This window comes from Erythrolamprus reginae, chromosome 4 (genome assembly GCF_031021105.1).
Source record: "Erythrolamprus reginae isolate rEryReg1 chromosome 4, rEryReg1.hap1, whole genome shotgun sequence".
Taxonomy (NCBI): Eukaryota; Metazoa; Chordata; class Lepidosauria; order Squamata; family Dipsadidae; genus Erythrolamprus; species Erythrolamprus reginae.
In genome coordinates this window covers 2,566,805-2,587,591 of record NC_091953.1, presented here as the reverse complement: position 1 = coordinate 2,587,591, position 20,787 = coordinate 2,566,805, and the positions used below count along the sequence as shown (strand labels likewise).

At 41.3% G+C, this 20,787-nt stretch overlaps 1 protein-coding gene and 1 long non-coding RNA gene across 2 annotated transcripts in view; one reads left to right on the top strand and one right to left on the bottom strand.

Moving 5' to 3' along the window:
- The window catches only part of RAB6A (RAB6A, member RAS oncogene family), a 57,567-nt gene extending 43,919 nt beyond the window's left edge, over positions 1 to 13,648 (bottom strand). Inside the window, exon 1 of the mRNA XM_070749469.1 lies at positions 13,201 to 13,648. Within this exon, the coding sequence (XP_070605570.1) occupies positions 13,201 to 13,270 (70 nt within the window). The 5' untranslated portion in view covers positions 13,271 to 13,648. The remainder of the gene's footprint in view (positions 1 to 13,200) is intronic.
- Positions 13,649 to 13,901: 253 nt separating this feature from the next.
- Positions 13,902 to 14,739, top strand: LOC139167186 (uncharacterized). Its single transcript, XR_011559080.1, has 3 exons — positions 13,902 to 13,981; positions 14,532 to 14,593; positions 14,697 to 14,739. It is a non-coding gene; the product is annotated as an uncharacterized lncRNA (long non-coding RNA).
- Positions 14,740 to 20,787: the final 6,048 nt, after the last annotated feature.

The window sequence follows — 20,787 nt, the reverse complement described above, 5'->3', positions numbered from 1 at the left end:
TGAGATTGCACTTTACAACTGCATTGTTTAGCGATGGAAATTTGGTCCTAATTACCGTTGTAAGTCGGGGACTACATGTAGATGGATAGATCGAACTTATTTTCTCAGTTAACACTAGAGAAACGGGGTGCTGTCATCTTCTGGGAGATGTTGCTACTAATGATTAGACCAGTGTTTCCCAACCTTGGCAACTTGAAGATATTTGGACTTCAATTCCCAGAATTCCCCAGCCAGCAAACATCCGCTGGCTGTGGAATTCTGGGAGTTGAAGTTCAAATATCTTCAAGTTGCCAAGGTTGGGAAACACTGGATTAGACGACTAATCCAATCATTCTTAAATCAATATCCTATTTTGCACCTCTTCATCAGTCTGTTTTTCTTCATTTCTTTATACTCCCCTCCCTGTCTCCATCTCCTCCTTCTACTTTCTTACTCCTTCTCTCCCCCTACTTCCCTCCATTCCTTCTCTTCTCTCTTCATCTTTCTACTTCCTCTTTCTCCTTCTTTACCTTTCCCTGAGTGATTCTTATTGTTTACTCCATTTTATAGCAATGGAAACTGCAGTTTTTATGTTTCCAAATGTAAAATAATGCACTTGGGGAAAAGGAATCCTCAATCTGACTATTGTATTGGCAGTTCTGTGTTAGCAAATACTTCAGAAGAAAAGGATTTAGGGGTAGCGATTTCTGACAGTCTCAAAATATGTGAACAGTGCAGTCAGGCGGTAGGGAAAGCAAGTAGGATGCTTGGCTGCATAACTAGAGGTATAACAAGCAGGAAGATTGTGATCCCCTTATATAGAGCGCTAGTGAGACCACATTTGGAATACTGTGTTCAGTTCTGGAGACCTCACCAACAAAAAGACATTGACAAAATTGAACGGGTCCAAAGATGGGCTACAAGAATGGTGGAAGGTCTTAAGCATAAAACGTATCAGGAAAGACTTCATGAACTCAATCTGTAGAGTCTGGAGGACAGAAGGAAAAGGGGGGACATGATCGAAACATTGAAATATGTTAAAGGGTTAAATAAGGTTCAGGAGGGAAGTGTTTTTAATAGGAAAGTGAACACAAGAACAAGGGGACACAATCTGAAGTTAGTTGGGGGAAAGATCAAAAGCAACATGAGAAAATTTTATTTACTGAAAGAGTAGTAGATGCTTAGAACAAACTTCCAGCAGACGTGGTAGATAAATCCACAGTGACTGAATTGAAACATGCCTGGGAGAAACATATATCCATCGTAAGATAAAATACAGAAAATAGTATAAGGGCAGACTAGATGGACCATGAGGTCTTTTTCTGCCGTCAGACTTCTATGTTTCTAATAGCATTAGCATTAGCAATAACATTTAGACTTACCTACCGCTTCCTAGTGCTTTTACCGCCTTCTCTAAGTGGTTTACAGAATCAGCCTATTGCCCCCCAAAACCTGGGTCCTCGTTTTACCCACCTCAGAAGAAGGATGGAAGGCTGAGTCAACCTTGAGCCCATGGTGAGATTTGAACTGCTGAACTTCAGCTAGCAGTTAGCTGAAGTAGCCTGCAGTGCTGCCCTCTAACCACTGCACCACCCCACTCTTGATGAGCTTTCTTGCCACAGTTGTTAAGCGGATCAATGCAGCTTAAGTCAGTAACACAATTGTTAGGTGATTCTGACTTCCCCAGTGGCTTTGCTTGTCAGAAGATTGCAAACCATCATAGTGATGGGCCAACTGTCCAGCATCTGAATTTTGATATGAGATTATGAGGATGCTGCAAAGGTCATAAGTGAAAAACCATCATGAGTCACTTTCTTTAGCACCGTTGTAACACTGAAGTCACTAAACAAATGGTTGTAAGCCAAGGACTACCCATATATTTTATGCTGTAAGCAGTGCAGAGTCACTTTGAAGCAAGATGGGCAACAAATAAATTGAATAAAAATAAACAAATATCAACTAAAGCAGCTGAATCACGACAGACCCAATGGTCCCTTGTATCAAAATGTAAGAAATGTACAAGGACCAGGAAAACCATGTTATATTCATGAATTGGAAGAGCCATGTTAACAAGGTTAGCCAATGAATAGGCACAGCAACGGAGTCAGCCAAATGGGAGCTAACCACTTCTGAGTCTGTGCAGAGAATCAAAACTGGAATTTAAGCTTAAGGCTGGGCATGGCTCACTCTCCACTCTGATCTCTCTCCACTCTGTGCTTGTCTGCTGCTGAAATGAAACTAACTGTTCTCTGCTACCTATAACTGCTTGAAGAAGAATCTATAATGGTATTATAAAATTTACTTCATCTATATTCTTGTATATAAAGAAGTTAATGAATCCAGATGAATCAGTCATCTGTGTGGGTCTCAAGTTTTGATTTTGCAACAAACTTTAATAAACCATGCTTCTCCTCTCCAGATCCCACTGGTCACCTACAAGAGTAATGTAGACTTAATGCCATTCAGCCTCTAAATCTGAGCAATTTGTTTATTTTATTATTTATTAATTGCATTTATAGGCCGCTCTTCTTCTCGTGGACTCAGCGTGGCTTACAACAAAATTTCCAAAATAGTTTTTTGTCTTTTGTTATCTGTCCATTTATTGTTAGATAAAGAGTTTATATGTCCAGCCCTAGTTTTTAAGGAAGCAATAAATATATTTGTTTAAAAATTACTATTTGTAAAGGAATATTATAGCTGTTTGTTGGTTTAATTATTGTGGACTTTTAAAAAGATTTAACGTGATCTAGCAAATCATAAAAGAAGAAACTTTGAGAGGTCCATGAATATGGGCCATTTTGTGATGAGGTCAACTCAAGGCAGCGTGACTCATAGAAGCAAATAAAGAGGTTAAATTAGATATTGCTTCACTGTCCGTGACCCAGCCAGTGGCACAATGACTCTGCCGGTATGACCAAAGTCCAGGTGATGAAAGCAGTGAAATTCTTTGAAATAATCCTTAAAGTATAAATTCTATTGACTTTTGTAGCATTATTATTTTTAATGGCCACTAAAATAAAAATCAATTGTAAAAAAGAATACCTGAAAAATGCACATGACAGCTTTGGCAAGTCATCCAGCTAAAGGGAAAAAAATAACATTCTAAAATAATAAAGTGAAAGACCTTTTGTTAAAAAAATATATCACAATAATGCTTCTAATCAAAAGGACTTTGAGAGAACGTCAGCATCAGTTGTGCAAATGGAGCCATCTTGACACTATCACGATGAACCCCTACAACATACATGGAATTGGGCAACCTTAAATCTAGTTAATGAATAAAATTATATCAGATGAACACTGAAGTATAAAAAAATAAATAAACCTGAAATCCAGAACCTAATAATAATAGAAATCAAAGCCCCACAAGCAGCACAAACTAGACTGGCACTAATTAAGAGAACTAAGTAAAACCATTCATTCAAGAAAGATGTATATACATATATACTAAACAAGCTGAACTATTAAACAGTTTAGTCTCTTGCAGATCAGTATAGAATTCTTTGCAGCAAGTAGTGTCAAATTATTCACTGAGGCCATACTTAACAGCAATACACACAGTCCTTGACTTACGATTCATTTAGTGACTGTGCAAAGTTACAATGGAACTAAAAGTTATGGTCATTTTTCATATTTTTATGACCATTGCAGCATCCCCATAGTCATGTGATCATAATTTGGATGCTTTGACAACTGGTTCATATTTATGATGGTTGCAGTGTCCCAGGGTCAGAAAAGAAGAATTAGGGGGTGACATGATAGCAGTGTTCCCATATTTGAGGGGCTGTCACAAAGAAGAGAGGGTTCAACTTATTTTCCCAAGAATCAGAAAGTGAGACAAGAAACAATGGATGGAAACTAATAAAGGAGATAAGCAACCTAGCACTAAGACATTTCCAGACACAGACTAATCGACCAGTGAGAAGAACTTGGCTTCAGACATTGTGAGTGCTCCAACACTGGAGGCTTTTAAGAAGAGACTGGATAGGTACTTGTCAAAAATGGTACAGGGTGGTCTCCTGCTTGAGCAGGGAGTTGGACTAGAAAATCTCCAAGGTCCCTCCCAGCTCTATTCTGATTGACAATAGAGCCTTTCTCTTTCAAGCTGGCACCACTAATTTCCTCTGCAAACCTTAAGTAGCCATTAAGAACTTAAGAACCTAAGACGAGCCCTGCTGAATCAGGCCAAAGCCCATCGACTCCAGCATTCTGCGTCCTACAGTGGCCCACCAATTGTCCATGGGGATCTTGAGCAGAAAGAGAAGGCAAAACCCTCCCTTTCCCTGGACCCCCAACAAATGGTACCCAAGGGAACCCTGCCTGCCTCAATCAACATGGACATCCATTTCAATAACCACCCATGATACACTTGGCATCCATGAATCTATCTAATCCTGCCTTAAAGCTCTCCAGGCTGACAGCTGTCACGACCTCTTCTGGAAGGGAATTCCATAAACCAAGGACCCTCTGGGTGAAGAAATATTTCCCTTTATTTGTCCTCACTTTCCTACCTATGAGCTTTAGGGAGGGCCCCCTCATCCTAGTATTGTGTGATAGAGAAAGGAATTTTTCTTCATCTACCTTTTTTATCCCATGGATGATTTTATGCACTTCGATCAAGCCACTGCAAGCCATTTAACTTGCAATGAGTATGGAGAGCAGGAGGTTCACAAAACTATGTTATAGTCCACATTTCAACACCGTGCAGGAACGGTCTTAGAGATTACACCATAGGAATCAGGGAGGGGGGAAAGCAATTAGTCATCCCTCTGCGTGGAGAATAATTCAGTGCTATTCTTTGGAACTATTAGGCAGAAACGCAGCCTTTGGTGGCTCTCTGCAAGAATCCAACCTGAGCTCCTGGGCAAGCGTATTTGTGCAATTAAACGTTGGTATTTAAGGCCTTGCATTCTTAAGCTCTCAAGCTTTCATAGTTCCTGCCACAGATATGCCTAATATTATAACAACAAATTTCATTTTTCATATGGCAAGGCTTATGCTGTGGAATAAACTGCTATTGAAGTAGGCACCATCTTATTATGTTTTAGGCATGGGGTTGAAACCTATAATTTTTCCTGCACAATCTAGAGATTTGGAAGTGCTTTTGGTTTTAATGTTACTTTTAGCATTTTAAATCATGTTATTATTGTTATAAACCACACACAGCCAGCCATTGAAATAGACATAAAAGACATATATAAATAGGATTATGGATTAAAATTATGTATGTAACATGCAACCTCCTACCTGCCAGTTTTATGTTCAGTTATATCAGACAATATCATTTTTGACCTATTATATCTCATTGCTGGTGGTAAAATTAGTGACCCTGGTTCCCTCAACTAAAGAATTAGCTTTATTGCACCAATTCTAGAGTCTCATTTTCTGAAAACAGTTATAATTTCCAAAAATGTCATATTCATTCCAAAATACTTAGCCTTTTTTTACTCCGGCCAAAGGCTTCTTATAATTATATAAAACTGTGAAACCTTGTACTACTCAACCTAATTAAATTATGAGTTGACTATAAAATACATTAACTACTCAATAACTGGTTTACAGCATTATGAACCAGTTCTAACTGGAAAACCCCAATTTCTTGAAATTCCAGAAAAAACATTTAATCCTATATTGGACACTATGTTTATATAGTTCACAGAACAGACAAGCATTGAATTGAATTAAATTAAATACTTTGTGTTGGCCAAATGTGATTGGACACACAAGGAAGTTGTCTCCAATGCAGAAGCTCTCAGTGTATCAGTGTGCATAACATAAATTTGCATGAATAACATAATTAATGCATAGATCATTTTAATTAGAACATGTTAAGGTCATTTATAATCATGCTTAGGGTAGAGAGAACCCTCAACTTTGCAATAATATTCTATGGACCAAAATGGCTTTTGTTTTTCTCCAAATCGGTAGGGTTGAAAAGCTGGATATTATGCAATGTCCTTACACTTCCAGAGAACTTCAGCAGAAAACCGAATGCTCTAGTTAACTAGAGCAGAATACATTTGCTTGTTTACTCTCTCACTTTGAGATTTAAGACCAATAAGAAGATAATTTGATATGATTCTTCCAAACTCATGTCTTCCTGCTCTTTCTTCAAGTTAAGCTTGTTAACACCTACAGTCTTTTCATTTTCACAAAGGTGTGTGTGTATGTATACACACACACATATATACAAATATATATATATACACACACACCATCTCACACACATATATATTTCATCTACAGAATTCTCACTTAGAGAAAGTTCTTATCTTTCAGATTAAAATGACAATAACAGTAGCATTTAGACTTATCTACCGTATCATAGTGCTTTACAGCCTTCTCTAAGCAGTTTACAGAGAGTCAGCATATTGCCCCCAGCTATCTGGGTCCTCATTTTACTGAGCTTGGAAGGATGGAAGGCTGAGTCAAACTTGAGCCTACTGAGATTCGATCTGCCAAATTGCTGGCAGCTGGTGATCAGCAGAAGTAGCTTGCAGTACTGCATTCTAACCACTGTACCACCATGGCTCTTTTAAAATAAACAGACCCTTTCATTATTCATTTTAAAATTACAATACAGCAAAAACACATCATAACAAGAAAAAAAACAGCTTTAAAGGTATAAAAACAGTGATATCAAAATAATAACAGAACTAACGTTTTGTTTGATATTAAGAAATACTGTATAACTATTTTAGGAAAGTGTGAAAATATAAATATGGTAATCCGCAAGTTTGAATATTATTATATTGTAAATTTATAAAACAAAATAAGGAAGGAAGGAGAGAGCAAATATCTCTCCAACTGTTATTTTATTTTATTAATTCTAAAATTCTTTTTGTTTTTCTTCTATTATGTATTTTCTTTTCTTTTTTTCTCTTTCTTTGAATGTGTTTATGCCTGTTTTTTTATTTTAGTTTTTGTATTGTGCATATAAAAATAAAAATATAAATAAATAAACAGACCCCAATAAGTATACCTTTGCCAACAAATCCATTCAACTAAGGAGGGTGGGTTGGTGACAAACCCACCTTAGAATTTTGAATTAACTGCACGACACACTGAAAAAGTACATTGAGTACATGTGAACCTTTAATTAGCCATCATAAATATGAATCAGTTGTCATTCATCCAAATAGTAAATCCTGTGACCCTTGGGATGCTGCAATGATCATAAGTGTGAAAAAAAAGTCACGTCACTTTTTCAATGTTGTAAGTTTGAACTGTTGTAAGTCAAAGACTACCTGTATACCAAAGGTCATCTGAAGTGTCAATAAACTGTCTCACCCAAAAAAGGGAATGGACTCATTCAATTGTCTCAGAGGAGGACCGCAACCAATGCAAGGAGATCGTGGCAAAACATTACAAGAAACTTACTGGCGACACTGGAACAGTTCTGGTTTTATCAGCCAAAGCGCCATGGCAATCTCTTAGAAATGCTGAAGTTTTACCCAGTAATATCAATCTGGCACTGTGCAGAAGCCTAGACTAGATAGCCACCATCTTCCATTCCAGCTCTGTACATAAAGACAATGATAATTCTGGGGACTGTTAGTGCAATCCGTATCTAGTTGAAGGCTCCATAATTTTTCTGCCATGCTGGCCAATACATCCGGAGGGCGTTAGGCTAGGCAAGGCTACAATAGTTTACTCTTGTGCTGCTTCCAGATCTCAAACACAAAGTCAAACTTCATAATTATAAATCTTCAGCAGGTGGAAACAATAATGGGCACGAGAAAAATTCTGTAATATTTAAGAGTTACAAACTAGCAAATGGCTTCTTTGGCCTCGTGACTGCTAAACACGCTAAACTGAACTACACTAGTGGTGAAATTCGGTCTGGATTTCAGAGACCGCAATTTCTTGTTGCAGAATCTCCTTAAGAACTCACAATATCTCAAATCCACAAAACAATTGTATGAAATAAACTTCATCCTATGTTTATAGAAATAACCTTGCCCTCAAATAAATGCAAACTTTGCAAAGTCTAAAGAATCTTTGCAAAATAGTGGTTGAAGAACTGCTACTGAAATCAGTCAGTCCAGAAAATAAACTAACTCACATTAAGATTTTAAGTAACATACTGAAGACCTATAAGAATGTATGGCATTTAGTCTTCAAACATATATTACCAATATTGTTGGAAGAGCAAAATGAAAGACGAGGAGAACAAGGATTAAAGAAAAGTAACAATGAATTATTTAATTCAGACAGAACCTTAAGAATTATGGTGGTTCAAGAACTGGAAGCAGATCTGGTCCTTCTAGTCTGCCCTTATACTACTTCCTGTATTTTAGCTTAGGATGGATATATGTTTATCCCAGGCATGTTTCAATTCAGTTACTGTGGATTTACCAGCCACGTCTGCTGGAAGTTTGTTCCAAGCATCTCCTACTCTTTCAGTAAAATATTTTCTCATGTGGCTTCTGATGTTTCCCCAAACTAACCACAGATTGTGCCCCTTTGTTCACTTTCTTATTAAAAACACTTTCCTCCTGAACCTTATTTAACCCTTTAACTTTATTGTTTGCTTCTGTGCATGCGCAGAAGCATTTTTCTTCTGCACCTGTGCACATGCATGCGCCCACGCGGACCACAATGCACAGGAGGTGTGGGAGGAAGCGAACCAGCAGCGAGGTAACTTACAGCCCACCTCCGATCACTCTGCCAACAAAAATGCATATAGTCGAGGCCATGGTTTTCCCAGTTGCAATGCATGGCTGTGAAAATTGAACCCTAAGGAAGGCTGAGTGGCAAAGAATTATGGTGGAGGAGAAGACTCCTGCGAGTCCCAGCAAGGTGATCTAACTGGTCAGTCCTAGAGGAGATCAACCCTGGCTTCTCTTTAGAAGGCCAGATCCTGATGATGAGACTCAAAAGGTTTGGCCACCTAATGAGAAGGAAGGACTCACTGGAGAAAAGCCCAATGCTGGGAAAGATTGAGGGCAAAGAAGAAGGGGACAGCAGAGTAGGAGGTGGCTGGATGGAGTCACTGAGCTTACATAGAACCCAGAGGATGGTAGAGAGGGCCTGGAGGAAAGTTGTCTATGGGGTTGCCATGGGTCAGGTCTGACTTCACAATAATGACAACAAAGCATTAACAATTAACAGGAAGATTTATGCTGCCAGAATAAAAAGAGAGAGACAAGAATTGCCATATTAAAGTAATTTCCTATAAATTGTCAACTCCTTCCAAAAACTCCAACTATCCCGACCACTGCAACTGCAACACTCCACCCTATTAAACCCAGCAGTAAGACAGGCTGATTTTTTCCCCAACAAATATATTCAAAGTATGTGCCTCAGGATCTTTCCATTTAGGTTGTACTGTATATTGTTTTCTCCCTACTCTGTTCACCCTTCTCTGAAGTAACAATGACAATTGTCTCTAGAGAAAAACACTGCTCTTTATAGCGCTGCCCGTGTGCTTCATAACTCTTGCAACAGTACTTTATAGAAAATATCCTGAGGGACAGTTATCATGGCTAATAGCTATATAAATCAAGTTTGAAAACCTGAATATGAGTCCAAATACTAGCTGATGGATGTAAGGGGGGGGGGGGGAAAGGACCCTTGGCTGACATCCTGTTCTCGCTTCTCAGGTAAAGGCATTAGACTTGCAAAGCACGTCACTGTGTAATTTCCCCCCCTGAAAAAAAGGCTCCTGGGAAATGAGGCTAAAAAGTCAGTCTTAAGTTCATCCAATGAAATGCCATCCAGGCAGCATTAGGTTTCTCCAGCACACCAACTCCCTGTATAAACAAAATGAACCATTATGTCAACCCTAATCAGGTGACTTCCAAAACCATTAAGACAACCACCAATGACTGTATCCAATGACCTGGAAAGGTGAAAGAAAAATCTTAAAATTTAGATCCCTGTGCAAATGCCTATGTAAGGGCTTTGATTTCTGTGTACTGCAGGGAAGAAATCTCTATTTGTAGCTTCATTCATCTTTGCAATAATGAAACTATTATTGCCGAGTCACATCCATAATCTTTTGCTAAGTAAGACAATTCCTGAATGAAGAGTATTTAGAAACTATCTAAAGCTTGACAATAAAAGGATAATTTTTTAACAAATCACCAAGGAAATGAATAAAATTATGGTTTTTATTATTTCATTGGTAGCCTACTTTTCATCACAAAAGATAATCAGTAGCCTACAAGGAGTCTAGAAACAAAAGTTTGTGAACTAGAGTCTAGAGCAGTGTTTCCCAACCTTGTCAACTTGAAGATATCTGGACTTCAACTCCCAGAATTCCCCAGCCAGCATTCGAAGTCCAACTATCTTTAAGTTGCCAAGGTTGGAAAACACTGGTCTAGAGAACAGTTCCCCTAAAGTCAGGAAGCTTATTGGATGAACTTCAGACAATGACTATTTTTAGCTTCATTCCCCACAGGCTTTTGTTTTTCAGGGGGGGAGGGGGGGGAGAGATCAAACTGTGCTTTCTTGGAGAAAAGTTGGGGAATTCAAGCACAAAACAGACCCAGTAACATATTCATAAACAATACTGCGCATATACAGCTCAACATTTTCAGGAAGCTGTGGTGTATGGATCAAATATAAGTGATAGGAAATTTAAATTACAGAAAAATGCACAATTCACCTCACAATTACTTCAGTAAAATATGGATTTCATGTGGACATATTTATTTTATTTATTTATTAAATTTATAAGCCACCCCTCTCCTGACGGATTCAGGGTGGCGAATATTACTGTTTAATCTACCATAAAGATGCCTTAAATTTCATTTAGATCTGTGGTCTGTTTGCCACCAACATATCTGCTGCATCATATAAGCAATGGTATCAAACAATATGAGGAAATAAATCTATTATTCCTAACTGATGGGAAATTATGACTCCTGAGCCAAATGATAACCACTGAAAGTATATATAATGACTTGCCTTTACCTGTGAGATTGGCAGTATATAAATTTAATAAATAAACATATAAAGGTACTTTAAACAGATTCACCTCAGCATTTTTATTGATTCCATTCATATACCAGCAAAATCCTAAATTTATATTGATGAAGCTGTTCATGATCCAAGGATATCAGCCTACGCCCAGTTAGGTGAGATTTTTTAACAGAAAGATTAGGAAGAAATCATTCCACAAACAGGTGTTTTATGACTAAATGGTTCCCCCCTTATAAAAGAATGAAAATAATAAAGAATTCTAGATTTTGATCATGATGGAAGAATGGGAAAATAGAGAAGATACAAGAAATACCCTGTAGTAAATGTTGAGACTATTTTTACTACTTGAAGTATTTTGATTCTAAGACTCAATGCCTATCTTTAAAGCAAATTATCAACATTTCACCTCACTCTTCACCCTATCAAACTATCAAAACCATGTATGAATCAGCAGTATTATTTTACTTTGTAGCTATGTAAAATATTCTCTGATCATTTTTAGAAGTATGACATTAATAGAAACCTGCACTTTCGAAGAGTGATGGTAACTATGTTCAAATCAACTTGTCACAATCATATACGGCAAGGGCAATTCCAGTCAAGGTTGGGAAAATCTATCATATATTTCTTAATGGATCCTATCAGTCTTCCACTGGAGAAACTGGACTAAACCAGACAGAGTAAATTATTAAATTACAATGCTTACCAATATATATATATATACATAAAAGCCCTCCTTTCTAGTTTTCAACCAAATCAGACACAGGTATGCCAAAATACAAAGATAATACTCATCACATTAATGGTTTATTCCTTATACTTCCATCAAATTAAAAATTTCAGCATAGAACTGAGTGTTCAGTACTGTATATATTTATCCTAAAACACTTTCTTTTTACCCTATGGTGGGTATCCAAGCTAAATTCTTATGATGAATTTGGAACTACTAAATTATTCTAGACTAAATTTGAGTGAGGATTTATCTCTTCCCTGGAAAAAAAAAAGGAATTGTAGAAAATCTTAAAATGCAGTTAATAGGGAAAACCAAGTCTCTATGGAGCTTAGTCAATGGATTTTTTTTTTAAATCTATTGGAAAAATTACAGTGTTTCTTTCCATCTTTTGTGTTAAGCTTCCACTTTGATGCTCCAGAGGAAACCAAAACAGGCTCAGACATAACACAATACAGAAATCCCATTGCTTCAGCTTGGTTTACTGAATCTACCCAGCCAACAGAAAGATGTTCATTAGCATGCTAAGCTGGATTCACAAAAACACACTTTGCCAACAGCCATGTTTGGGCTTATTATGCAGCATACAAGCCTCAGAATTGGAAATAAACACATCATTTGAGAGGGGGGCCTGACACCCTGATCTGGATTAAAACCAGGGTTTGTTTTTTCTCCCCGTCCAAAGAACGATGGGCCAGCAGCAGGGAATGCCAGGCCGTCTAGCGACCCCTGCCATCCTTTGAATACAAATATATAAAAATATGACGGAATGGATGCCTTACGGTTGTTTTTCTGGTTGCTTCTCCTGGGTTTTAAAGGAGGAGGAAGAAAAACTGATCCAGTGAAAACACATAAGGTTGAATAGAATAGAGTTGGATAGGATAGGATACAATGGAATAGAATATAATTCTTTATTGGCCAAGTGTGATTGGACACACAAGGAATTTGTCTTTGGTGCAGATGCTCTCAATGTACATAAAAGAAAATATATATTTGCCAAGAATCATGAGGTACAACATTCAATGATTGTCATAGGAATCAAATAAACAATACAGAGGGGAGAAAGAGGATAATTTTTTTAGGATGAGGGAACAGGCAGATAAGAGTTCAGGCCCCTTCCTCCACTCCTCTCCTCCCACTCGAATTAATGGTTCATTCGCAGGTAATTAATAATAATAAATAACCAAGAGAGCTTTTGGGGGCCCCACCCGGGGATCTGATTTTCCTTCTCGCCCCCCCCCTTTCACGTCAGATGGGAGGAAGGAATCAAAGCGCAAGGAAATAACAACAAGGAGGAAGAGAGAAGTAGATGAGGATGAGGATGAAGAAGATGATAATAATAGAAAGATCGAGATCTCTTGTGGGAGCTGGATGGGTGCCAGAACCAAGGCGAGATCCCGCAGACAATCCCCCCCCCGGACTTTCTTTTCCCCCCCTGCCTTGCCCGCGCGGGGGCTCATGGGAGTTGTAGTCTCCGCGCTGAGGCGATAGTCGTCGTGGAGGTTCCGAAGGGCAGGGCAGGGGCAGGGCAGACTGGGCTGCTGGGCCGCCCCGTCACTCACCGCTTTGCTCGCCGAGGAAGACCAGCTTGAATTTCCGCAGCGGGTTGCCGAAATCTCCGCCCGCTGACATGATGAGGACGAGGAGGAAGATATCGCTGCCGGGGGAGGAGAAGGAGCGGGAGGAGAGAAGGAGCCGCCGCCGGGTCTCCCCCGGCTGACTCTCGGGGGGACGGGGGGAGAAGGAGGAACAGGAGGAGGACGGGCAGCGCCGCCTCAGGCCTTCTCCTCAGGCGCCTGAGGAGAATTAGGCCTTTTCCAGTCACGGACCGGGCCCGACGCGCGGAGGAAGGAGCGGCCGGAGACAGTGAGACGGCGGGAGCGCCTCCCGTGCGGAACTGAGGGAAGAGGCTCAGAGCCCGGCCTCGGCCACGACACCAGCTCGCCCGCGCCGCTGAGGCAATGCCGGCTCCGCCCGCCGTCCGCCTCTCCTCAGTCGAGGCCCCGCCTCGCAGCCGAACCGCCTCCCACCCCCGCCGGCGGTCCAATCAGAAAGAGAAATTACCCCTTCCTGATTGGACCGTTGGAACCTAGTCTCGCGCAGATTGGAGGGACGAGGAAAAAGGGGGTGGTGCCGGGCCGGCGCGCGCGCCCGTCGCTCACCCGCTGGCTCCAACCACCGGGAGGAGCAGGAGGGTGACGGCAGCAGGAATAGTGCGCAGGCGCCAAAGAGGGGAGGGTGGGTGTGTTAGAGAAAGAGACGGAGAGAGGCCGCCTTTGGAAAAGAGAAGAGGGCGTGGTTACGCCAGGCCTTGACGTCGCTTACCTGCGCGTCACACGGACGGTAAGCATTGGTCGAAATAGCCCCGGGAGGCGGGATTTGTGAAAATCGTTATCCGTTCCCATGGTTACTCGCACATCCTCTCCCTCCTGATATCTCAGGGACATCGTTTATCGGAAAGGCTTCTGCAACGTGGCGCCCCCACCCCGATTGTTATCTTTATACAATACAATAAATGTATTTATTAACTGGATTTGTATGCCGGCCCTCTCCGAGGACTATACAATGTAATGGAATAAATGCAATACAATACAAATACAATTCAACAAAAAATACAAATAATACAATACAAATAATTGTAAATAATACAATAAATACAAATTTATATACAATAAATTTATATTCCGTCTGTCTCACTATAGACTGGGCAGCATTAATAGCATCCCTTATCCTTATTCTGACCTTTACCTTGGCTGAAGAAGGTTGAAAAGTTGGGACATTTTATTATATTGTTATATTACATTACATTATTCAGTATTTGTATCATATTATATTTACTATACTGATACTATACTAAACTTATACTATATTTATTTGTTTGTTTGTTTGTTAGATTTCTATGCTGCCCTTCTTGAGGTGACTCAGGGTGGTGTACAACATTGAAGAGAACAATATGTAAGAAATCTAAATAACTATAAAATATTATGAAGATTTACTAAATAATTTTAAAAGGCCCCATGTACAATCACACATATTCATCCAATCCAATCATATCTAGTATCGGCCAGAGACAGTCTCATCACTCATGGCCCCCATGCCCGGCAGCAGAGGTAGGTTTTTAAAGCTTTATGAAAGACTAGGAGGGAGGGGGCAGTATATATCTCCAGAGGGAGTTCATTCCAGTGGGCCGGGGTCACCAGAGAGAAGGCTCTTCCCCTAGGCCCCGCCAGCCAACATTGTCTGGCCGAGGGGACCTGGAGAAGGCCGACTCTGTGGGACCTAACTGGCTGTTGGGATACATGAGACAGAAGATGGTTCCAAAGATAATGTATACTGTATTACACTAATATTATACTAATATACTATATTGATACATACTATATTATATTGCAGTTTGAAATCTGTGAAATGCCTTGAATTGTTGGGGGATTGCCACTTTCTGTTAAGTTTTATTCTTTTATCCTATATGCCATGTGAGATTCTATACCAACACATTAAACACTGGAGGTTTTTGACTGCAAGCTACTTTTGCTGCCAGCAGTTTGGCAGATCAAATGTCAGTAGGCTCAAGGTTGATTCAGCCTTCCGTCCTTTCAAGGTCGGTAAAATGATGACCCAGATTTTGGGGGGATTTTCAGTAACTTGATTGAAATGGTTTAGGACAGTGATGGGGAACCTTTTTTTGCTTGGGTGTCCACAGATATGGCTCCGCGTGCCATTGTGTCACGCATGCCATATGTTTGCCATCACAGGTTTACGATCTCCTGCTCGAAATGGGGGATGGACTAGAAGAGCCCTAAAGTCCCTTTCAACTTTCTTATTCTGTGTTGGGGGTTAACAATTATCACAAAGCTGCTCCAAAATGGCTTCATTGTCTAAAAAACAGGACTCATCGTGGACAGCCTTGAAAGAAAGGGAGAAAAACCAGCAGGGTTTTGTTTTTAAATGAATGGCAGAGGTCATCTGGTGCCTCTTCAACCAACGAGGAAAAAGCGGGCTCACGAATTTATTTATTTTTATTTATTTATTAGATTTGTATGCTGCCCCTCTCCAAAGACTCGGGGCGGCTCACAACAGTAATAAAAACAATATAGCAGTGGAACAAATCTAATATTAAAAAACACATAAAACCCTATCATTATTTTAAAAAACCAAACAGCACATTCATACCAAACATAAAACAAAGTATAAAAAAAGCCTGGGGGAAAGGTGTCTCAATTCCCCCATGCCTGGCGGTATAAGTGAGTCTTGAGTAGTTTATGAAAGACAGAGAGGGTGGGGGCAGTTCTAATCTCCGGGGGGAGTTGGTTCCAGAGGGCCGGGGCCGCCAAAGAGAAGGCTCTTTCCCTGGGGCCCGCCAAACAACATTGTTTAGTCGACGGGACCCGGAGAAGGCCAACTCTGTGGGACCTTATCGGTCGCTGGGATTCGTGCAGTAGCAGGCGGTTCCGGAGGTACTCTGGTCCAATGCCATGTAGGGCTTTAAAGGTCATGACCAACACTTTGAATTGTGACCGGAAACTGATCGGCAGCCTATGCAAGCCACGGAGTGTTGAAGAAACGTGGGCGAATCTTGGAAGCCCCATGATGGCTCTCGCAGTTGTGTTCTGCACGATCTGAAGTTTCGGAACACTTTTCAAGGGTAGCCCCGTGTAGAGAGCGTTGCAGTAATCGAACCTCGATGTGATGAGGGCATGAACGACTGTGAGCAATAACTCCCTGTCCAAATAGGGCCGCAACTGGTACACCAGGTGAACCTGGGAAAACGCCCTCCTCGACACAGCCGAAAGATGATGTTCCAATGTCAGCTGTGGATCGAGGAGGATGCCCAAGTTGCAAACCCTCTCTGAGGGGGTCAGTAGTTTCCCCCCCCCCAGGGTAATGGAATGCCAGCCTTGCGAAGAGAGAGCGACTTTGCGACGGACTTTTCTCGCTGGAACCCATGGATAATTGATCAAGACATGAATGAGCGCTACCCAACTCCACCTAGCCGCACACCCTCCCCGGGGCTGCTGTACAATTCCCACGCCTTTCAATCAAGTTTGCTGCAGAGCAAAACTCCCCGGTGGATTGAGCCCATTACACAGAACTCATGGGTTGCTAAGCACCTGCCTCCGAGAACATCAAATCATCGCTACCTTGCAGCCACACATTATTACGTGATCTTAAAATACCTCCCCCCCCCCCAAGCTGTGGTAAACGGATGGTGCAATCTATTCTATTCATAACACAGGCAATTTCTTCCAGCTTTTGTGATTCATCTTAAGATTTCCACGGGGCCACAGCAGAGACCTGCCAATCAAGCCTTAGGACACTTGGCATGATAGCTGAAGGCTCCAGAGATTTCAACTCTAGTTCCACCACCCTTTGCCATAGAAACCTAGAAGATTGACGGCAGAAAAAGACCTCCTGGTCCATCTAGCCTGCCCTTATATTATTTCCTGTATTTTTAGCTTAGGGTGGATATATGTTTGTCTCAGGCATGTTTACATTCAGTAACCGTAGATTTACCAACCATGTCTGCTGGAAGTTTGTTCCAAGGATCTACTACTCTTTCAGTAAAATAATATTTTCTCATGTTGCTTTTGATCTTTCCCCCAACTAACTTCAGATTGTGTCCCCTTGTTCTTGTGTTCACTTTCCTATTAAAAACACTTCCCTCCTGAACCTTATTTAACCCTTTAATATATTTAAATGTTTCAATCATGTCCCCCCTTTTTCTTCTGTCCTACAGACTATGCAGATTGAGTTCATTAAGTCTTTCCTGATACGTTTTATGCTGAAGACCTTCCACCATTCTTGTAGCCCGTCTTTGGACCCGTTCAATTTTGTCAATATCTTTTTGTAGGTGAGGTCTCCAGAACTGAACACAGTATTATTCCAAATGTGGTCTCACCGGCACTCTATACAGTGGGATCATAATCTCCCTCTTCCTGCTTGTTATACCTCTAGCTATGCAGCCAAGCACCCTACTTGCTTTCCCTACCGCCTGACTGCACTGTTCACCCATTTTGAGACTGTCAGAAATCACTACCCCTAAATCCTTTTCTTTTGAAGTATTTGCTAACACAGAACTGCCAATACAATACTCAGATTGAGGATTCCTTTTCCCCAAGTGCATTATTTTACATTTGGAAACATTAAACTGCAGTTTCCATTACTTTGACCACTTATCTAGTAAAGCTAAATCATTTGCCATATTGCAGATACATCCAGGAATATCAACCCTATTGCACACTTTAGAGTCATCGGCAAATAGGCAAACCTTCCTTACCAAACCTTCCCCTATGTCACTCACAAACATATTAAAACGAATAGGACCAGAACAGATCCTTATGGCACACCGCTTGTAATCAGTCTCTGCTCAGAATACTCGCCATTAATGACAACTATAGTATCATGTTATGTACCCCAAACATACCAACCTCTGTTTCCTCATCACTAAGCATGCTCAGTCCTCTTGGAATGTCCTTTCTTCGGCCTGTAATGGCAATAAGAGAAAACTGTCATATTTCAAATAACTTATTTATTTATTTAATTAATCAATTATTCATTTGTTTTGCATTTCTACGCCCTTCTCTGTAGACTCAGGGCGGCTTACAAAACAATACAAAATACAACATGTAAGAAACCCAAACCTAAAATCTTGTTCTATGGTGGCGTACCCTCAGTTGGGCGGAGCCTCGTGCTCCCATCGCGAGCGGTTCTCCGACAACCAATAGGCACGAGTGAATCAGGACCCCCTCCTCTCTGTGGCAACCCCTCAAGTACCTGTAGACTGCTATCATGTCCCTCCTGGCCCTTCTTTTCTCTAGACTATCCATGCCAAGTTCCAGCAATCTCTCTTTATAAGTCTTGGTTTCTAGTCCCCTAATCATTTTGGTTGCTCTTTTCTGCACCTTCTCCAGAGTTTCTATGTCTCTTTTGAAGTGTGGTGACCAGAACTGAGTGCAGTACTCCAGATGTGGTCTGAGCAGGGTGTTATAGAGTGGTATTAATGCCTCTCTGGTCTTGGACTGTATCCCCCTGTTGTGTTGGCCTTTTTAGCCGCTGCTGCACATTGCTGGCTCATATTTAGTTGATTGTCCACCAAGACTCCAAGATCCCTTTCACAGTCACTACTGCTAAGTAGGGTTCCTCCCAGACTGTATGCGTGTCTAGGGTTTTTTTTACCTAGGTGAAGGACTTTACTCTTCTCGACGTTGAACATCATTTTGTTAGTTTGGGTCCACAGCGTTAATCTTTCTGTATTTGATTCCCATCTGTCTCTGACAGAATTATCCAATATGTCCTTCGGGCTTTTCAGATGAAAAATTTGTTCTTTTACCAATTGTATAACCATGTCTCAATCAGACAGTTCCCATTTGTCTTCTCTCCAAAATTCCTTTGTTCCAAAGCTAAGCTGATAACATCCTTTCTTCGTAAAAGTAAATACATAACAGATACATTCCATCCTTCTAACAAAAACCAAGAGCCATCTGTTGCTATATGTAAATCATAGGACTCCTTACAATAACTTCTCCAGCCAGAAGGTGGCAGTCAATTGACATGGTTAGTAATTGTTCTGTCTGGGTGCCCCCAGACTTCAACACCAACTGGAAAAAACAGCCAGACACGCTGGTACAAACAAAGGCACTTTATAGTTTGAAAAATAAACACAGAGAAAAACCTGTTCTTCCCAACAGGCAGGCTATGAGACTTCCCAGCAGAGTCCTGATGGCCAGACAATACAGCAGACTTCTTGCTGGCACACCCACCACTGTAGAGAATAAGACCCACACCTTTCCCCCCCAAGGTTTCAGTATTCAAAGTCACAAACCAGAATTCCAAGACGCCAAAGATCACAGCCAGGTCCCAGGACTCCCAAAGATAATACTCCACAAGCCAGGAAGGGTGGGTCTGCCTTTTCAGCCTTTCCAGAGAGCACCACACCCAAACCCAGCTGTTGCCTCTTTAGTGCTGAAAGTACCTGGCTAATTGTCCCCTTCGTTGTGTTGCTCTTCTCTGACGGAGATCGATGATTGCTTGTGCATTTTCATCTAAGGAATCCAGGCTGCTTGCTGGGGAGAGCTCCCTCTCGGGGGACTCTGGCTGTCCTCCCTCTCCCTCAGCCTGAGATTCCTCCTCCCCGTCTGCCTGAACCTCCTGTTCCTCATCCTCCCCCTCTGAGCAGGAAGCCGGCAGAGGATCAGCCGTTCCCTGAGGGGCCTCAGACGGAATCACAACATTAATTCTCTTCATTTAATGCAAAGGGAAGTACAGTAATACCTTATCTTACGAACCTAATTGGTTCCCGGGGGAGGTTCGTAAGACGAAACATTCTTTCCCATAGGAAACAATGTAAAATCAATTAATCCGTGCAACGGGGGGAAAAAAATGCAAAAAACCGCCACCGCCCAGCTGTCACCTTTTGAAACAGCCGGGGGACTTCTCGGTGGCCTCCCGAATGCCGAACCCAGAAGTTCGGCAAAAGTTCAGGTTTGGGAGGCTGCTGAGAAACCCCCCGGCTGTTTCAAAAAGTGACAGCCGGGTGACGGCCTCCCGAACCCGAACTTTTGCCAAACTTCTGGGTTCGGCGTTCAGGAGGCCGCCGAGAAGCCCCGCCGCCCGGCTGTCGTCTTTTGAAACAGCCGGGGGGCTTCTCGGCGGCCTCCCGAACGCTGAAGCCAGAAGTTCGGGTTTGGCGTTCAGGTTCAGGAGGACGCTGAGAAGCCCCCCGGCTGTTTCAAAAAGCGACAGCCGGGCGGCGGGGCTTCTCGGCGGCGGCGGATTCGTAAGAAGGAAAAAGTTTGTAAGAAGAGGCAAAAAATTTCTGAACCCCGGGTTCGTATCTCGGGTTGTTCATAAGACGAGAGGTTCGTATCACGAGGTACCACTGTACTGTAACTTCATCGAAAGAAAAAAAATACCTTAATAATCCAAATAAAGTCCGAATTCAAATTCAAGTTCAAAAGGAAATAAACAGTTTTGGGCAATTTGCTGTAATTTTAAAGCTTTCGCTATCCGCCTCATTGCCGAACAGCCGCTTCTGTTCCCATTTCCGGCATTTCTGTTTCCGTTGGTAAATAAATCAGAAAAATCAGTTTTGAATCTCTTTCCGGCATTCCGCACTCACCAGCACATCGCTTAATTATTCTTCTCTTAGAAAC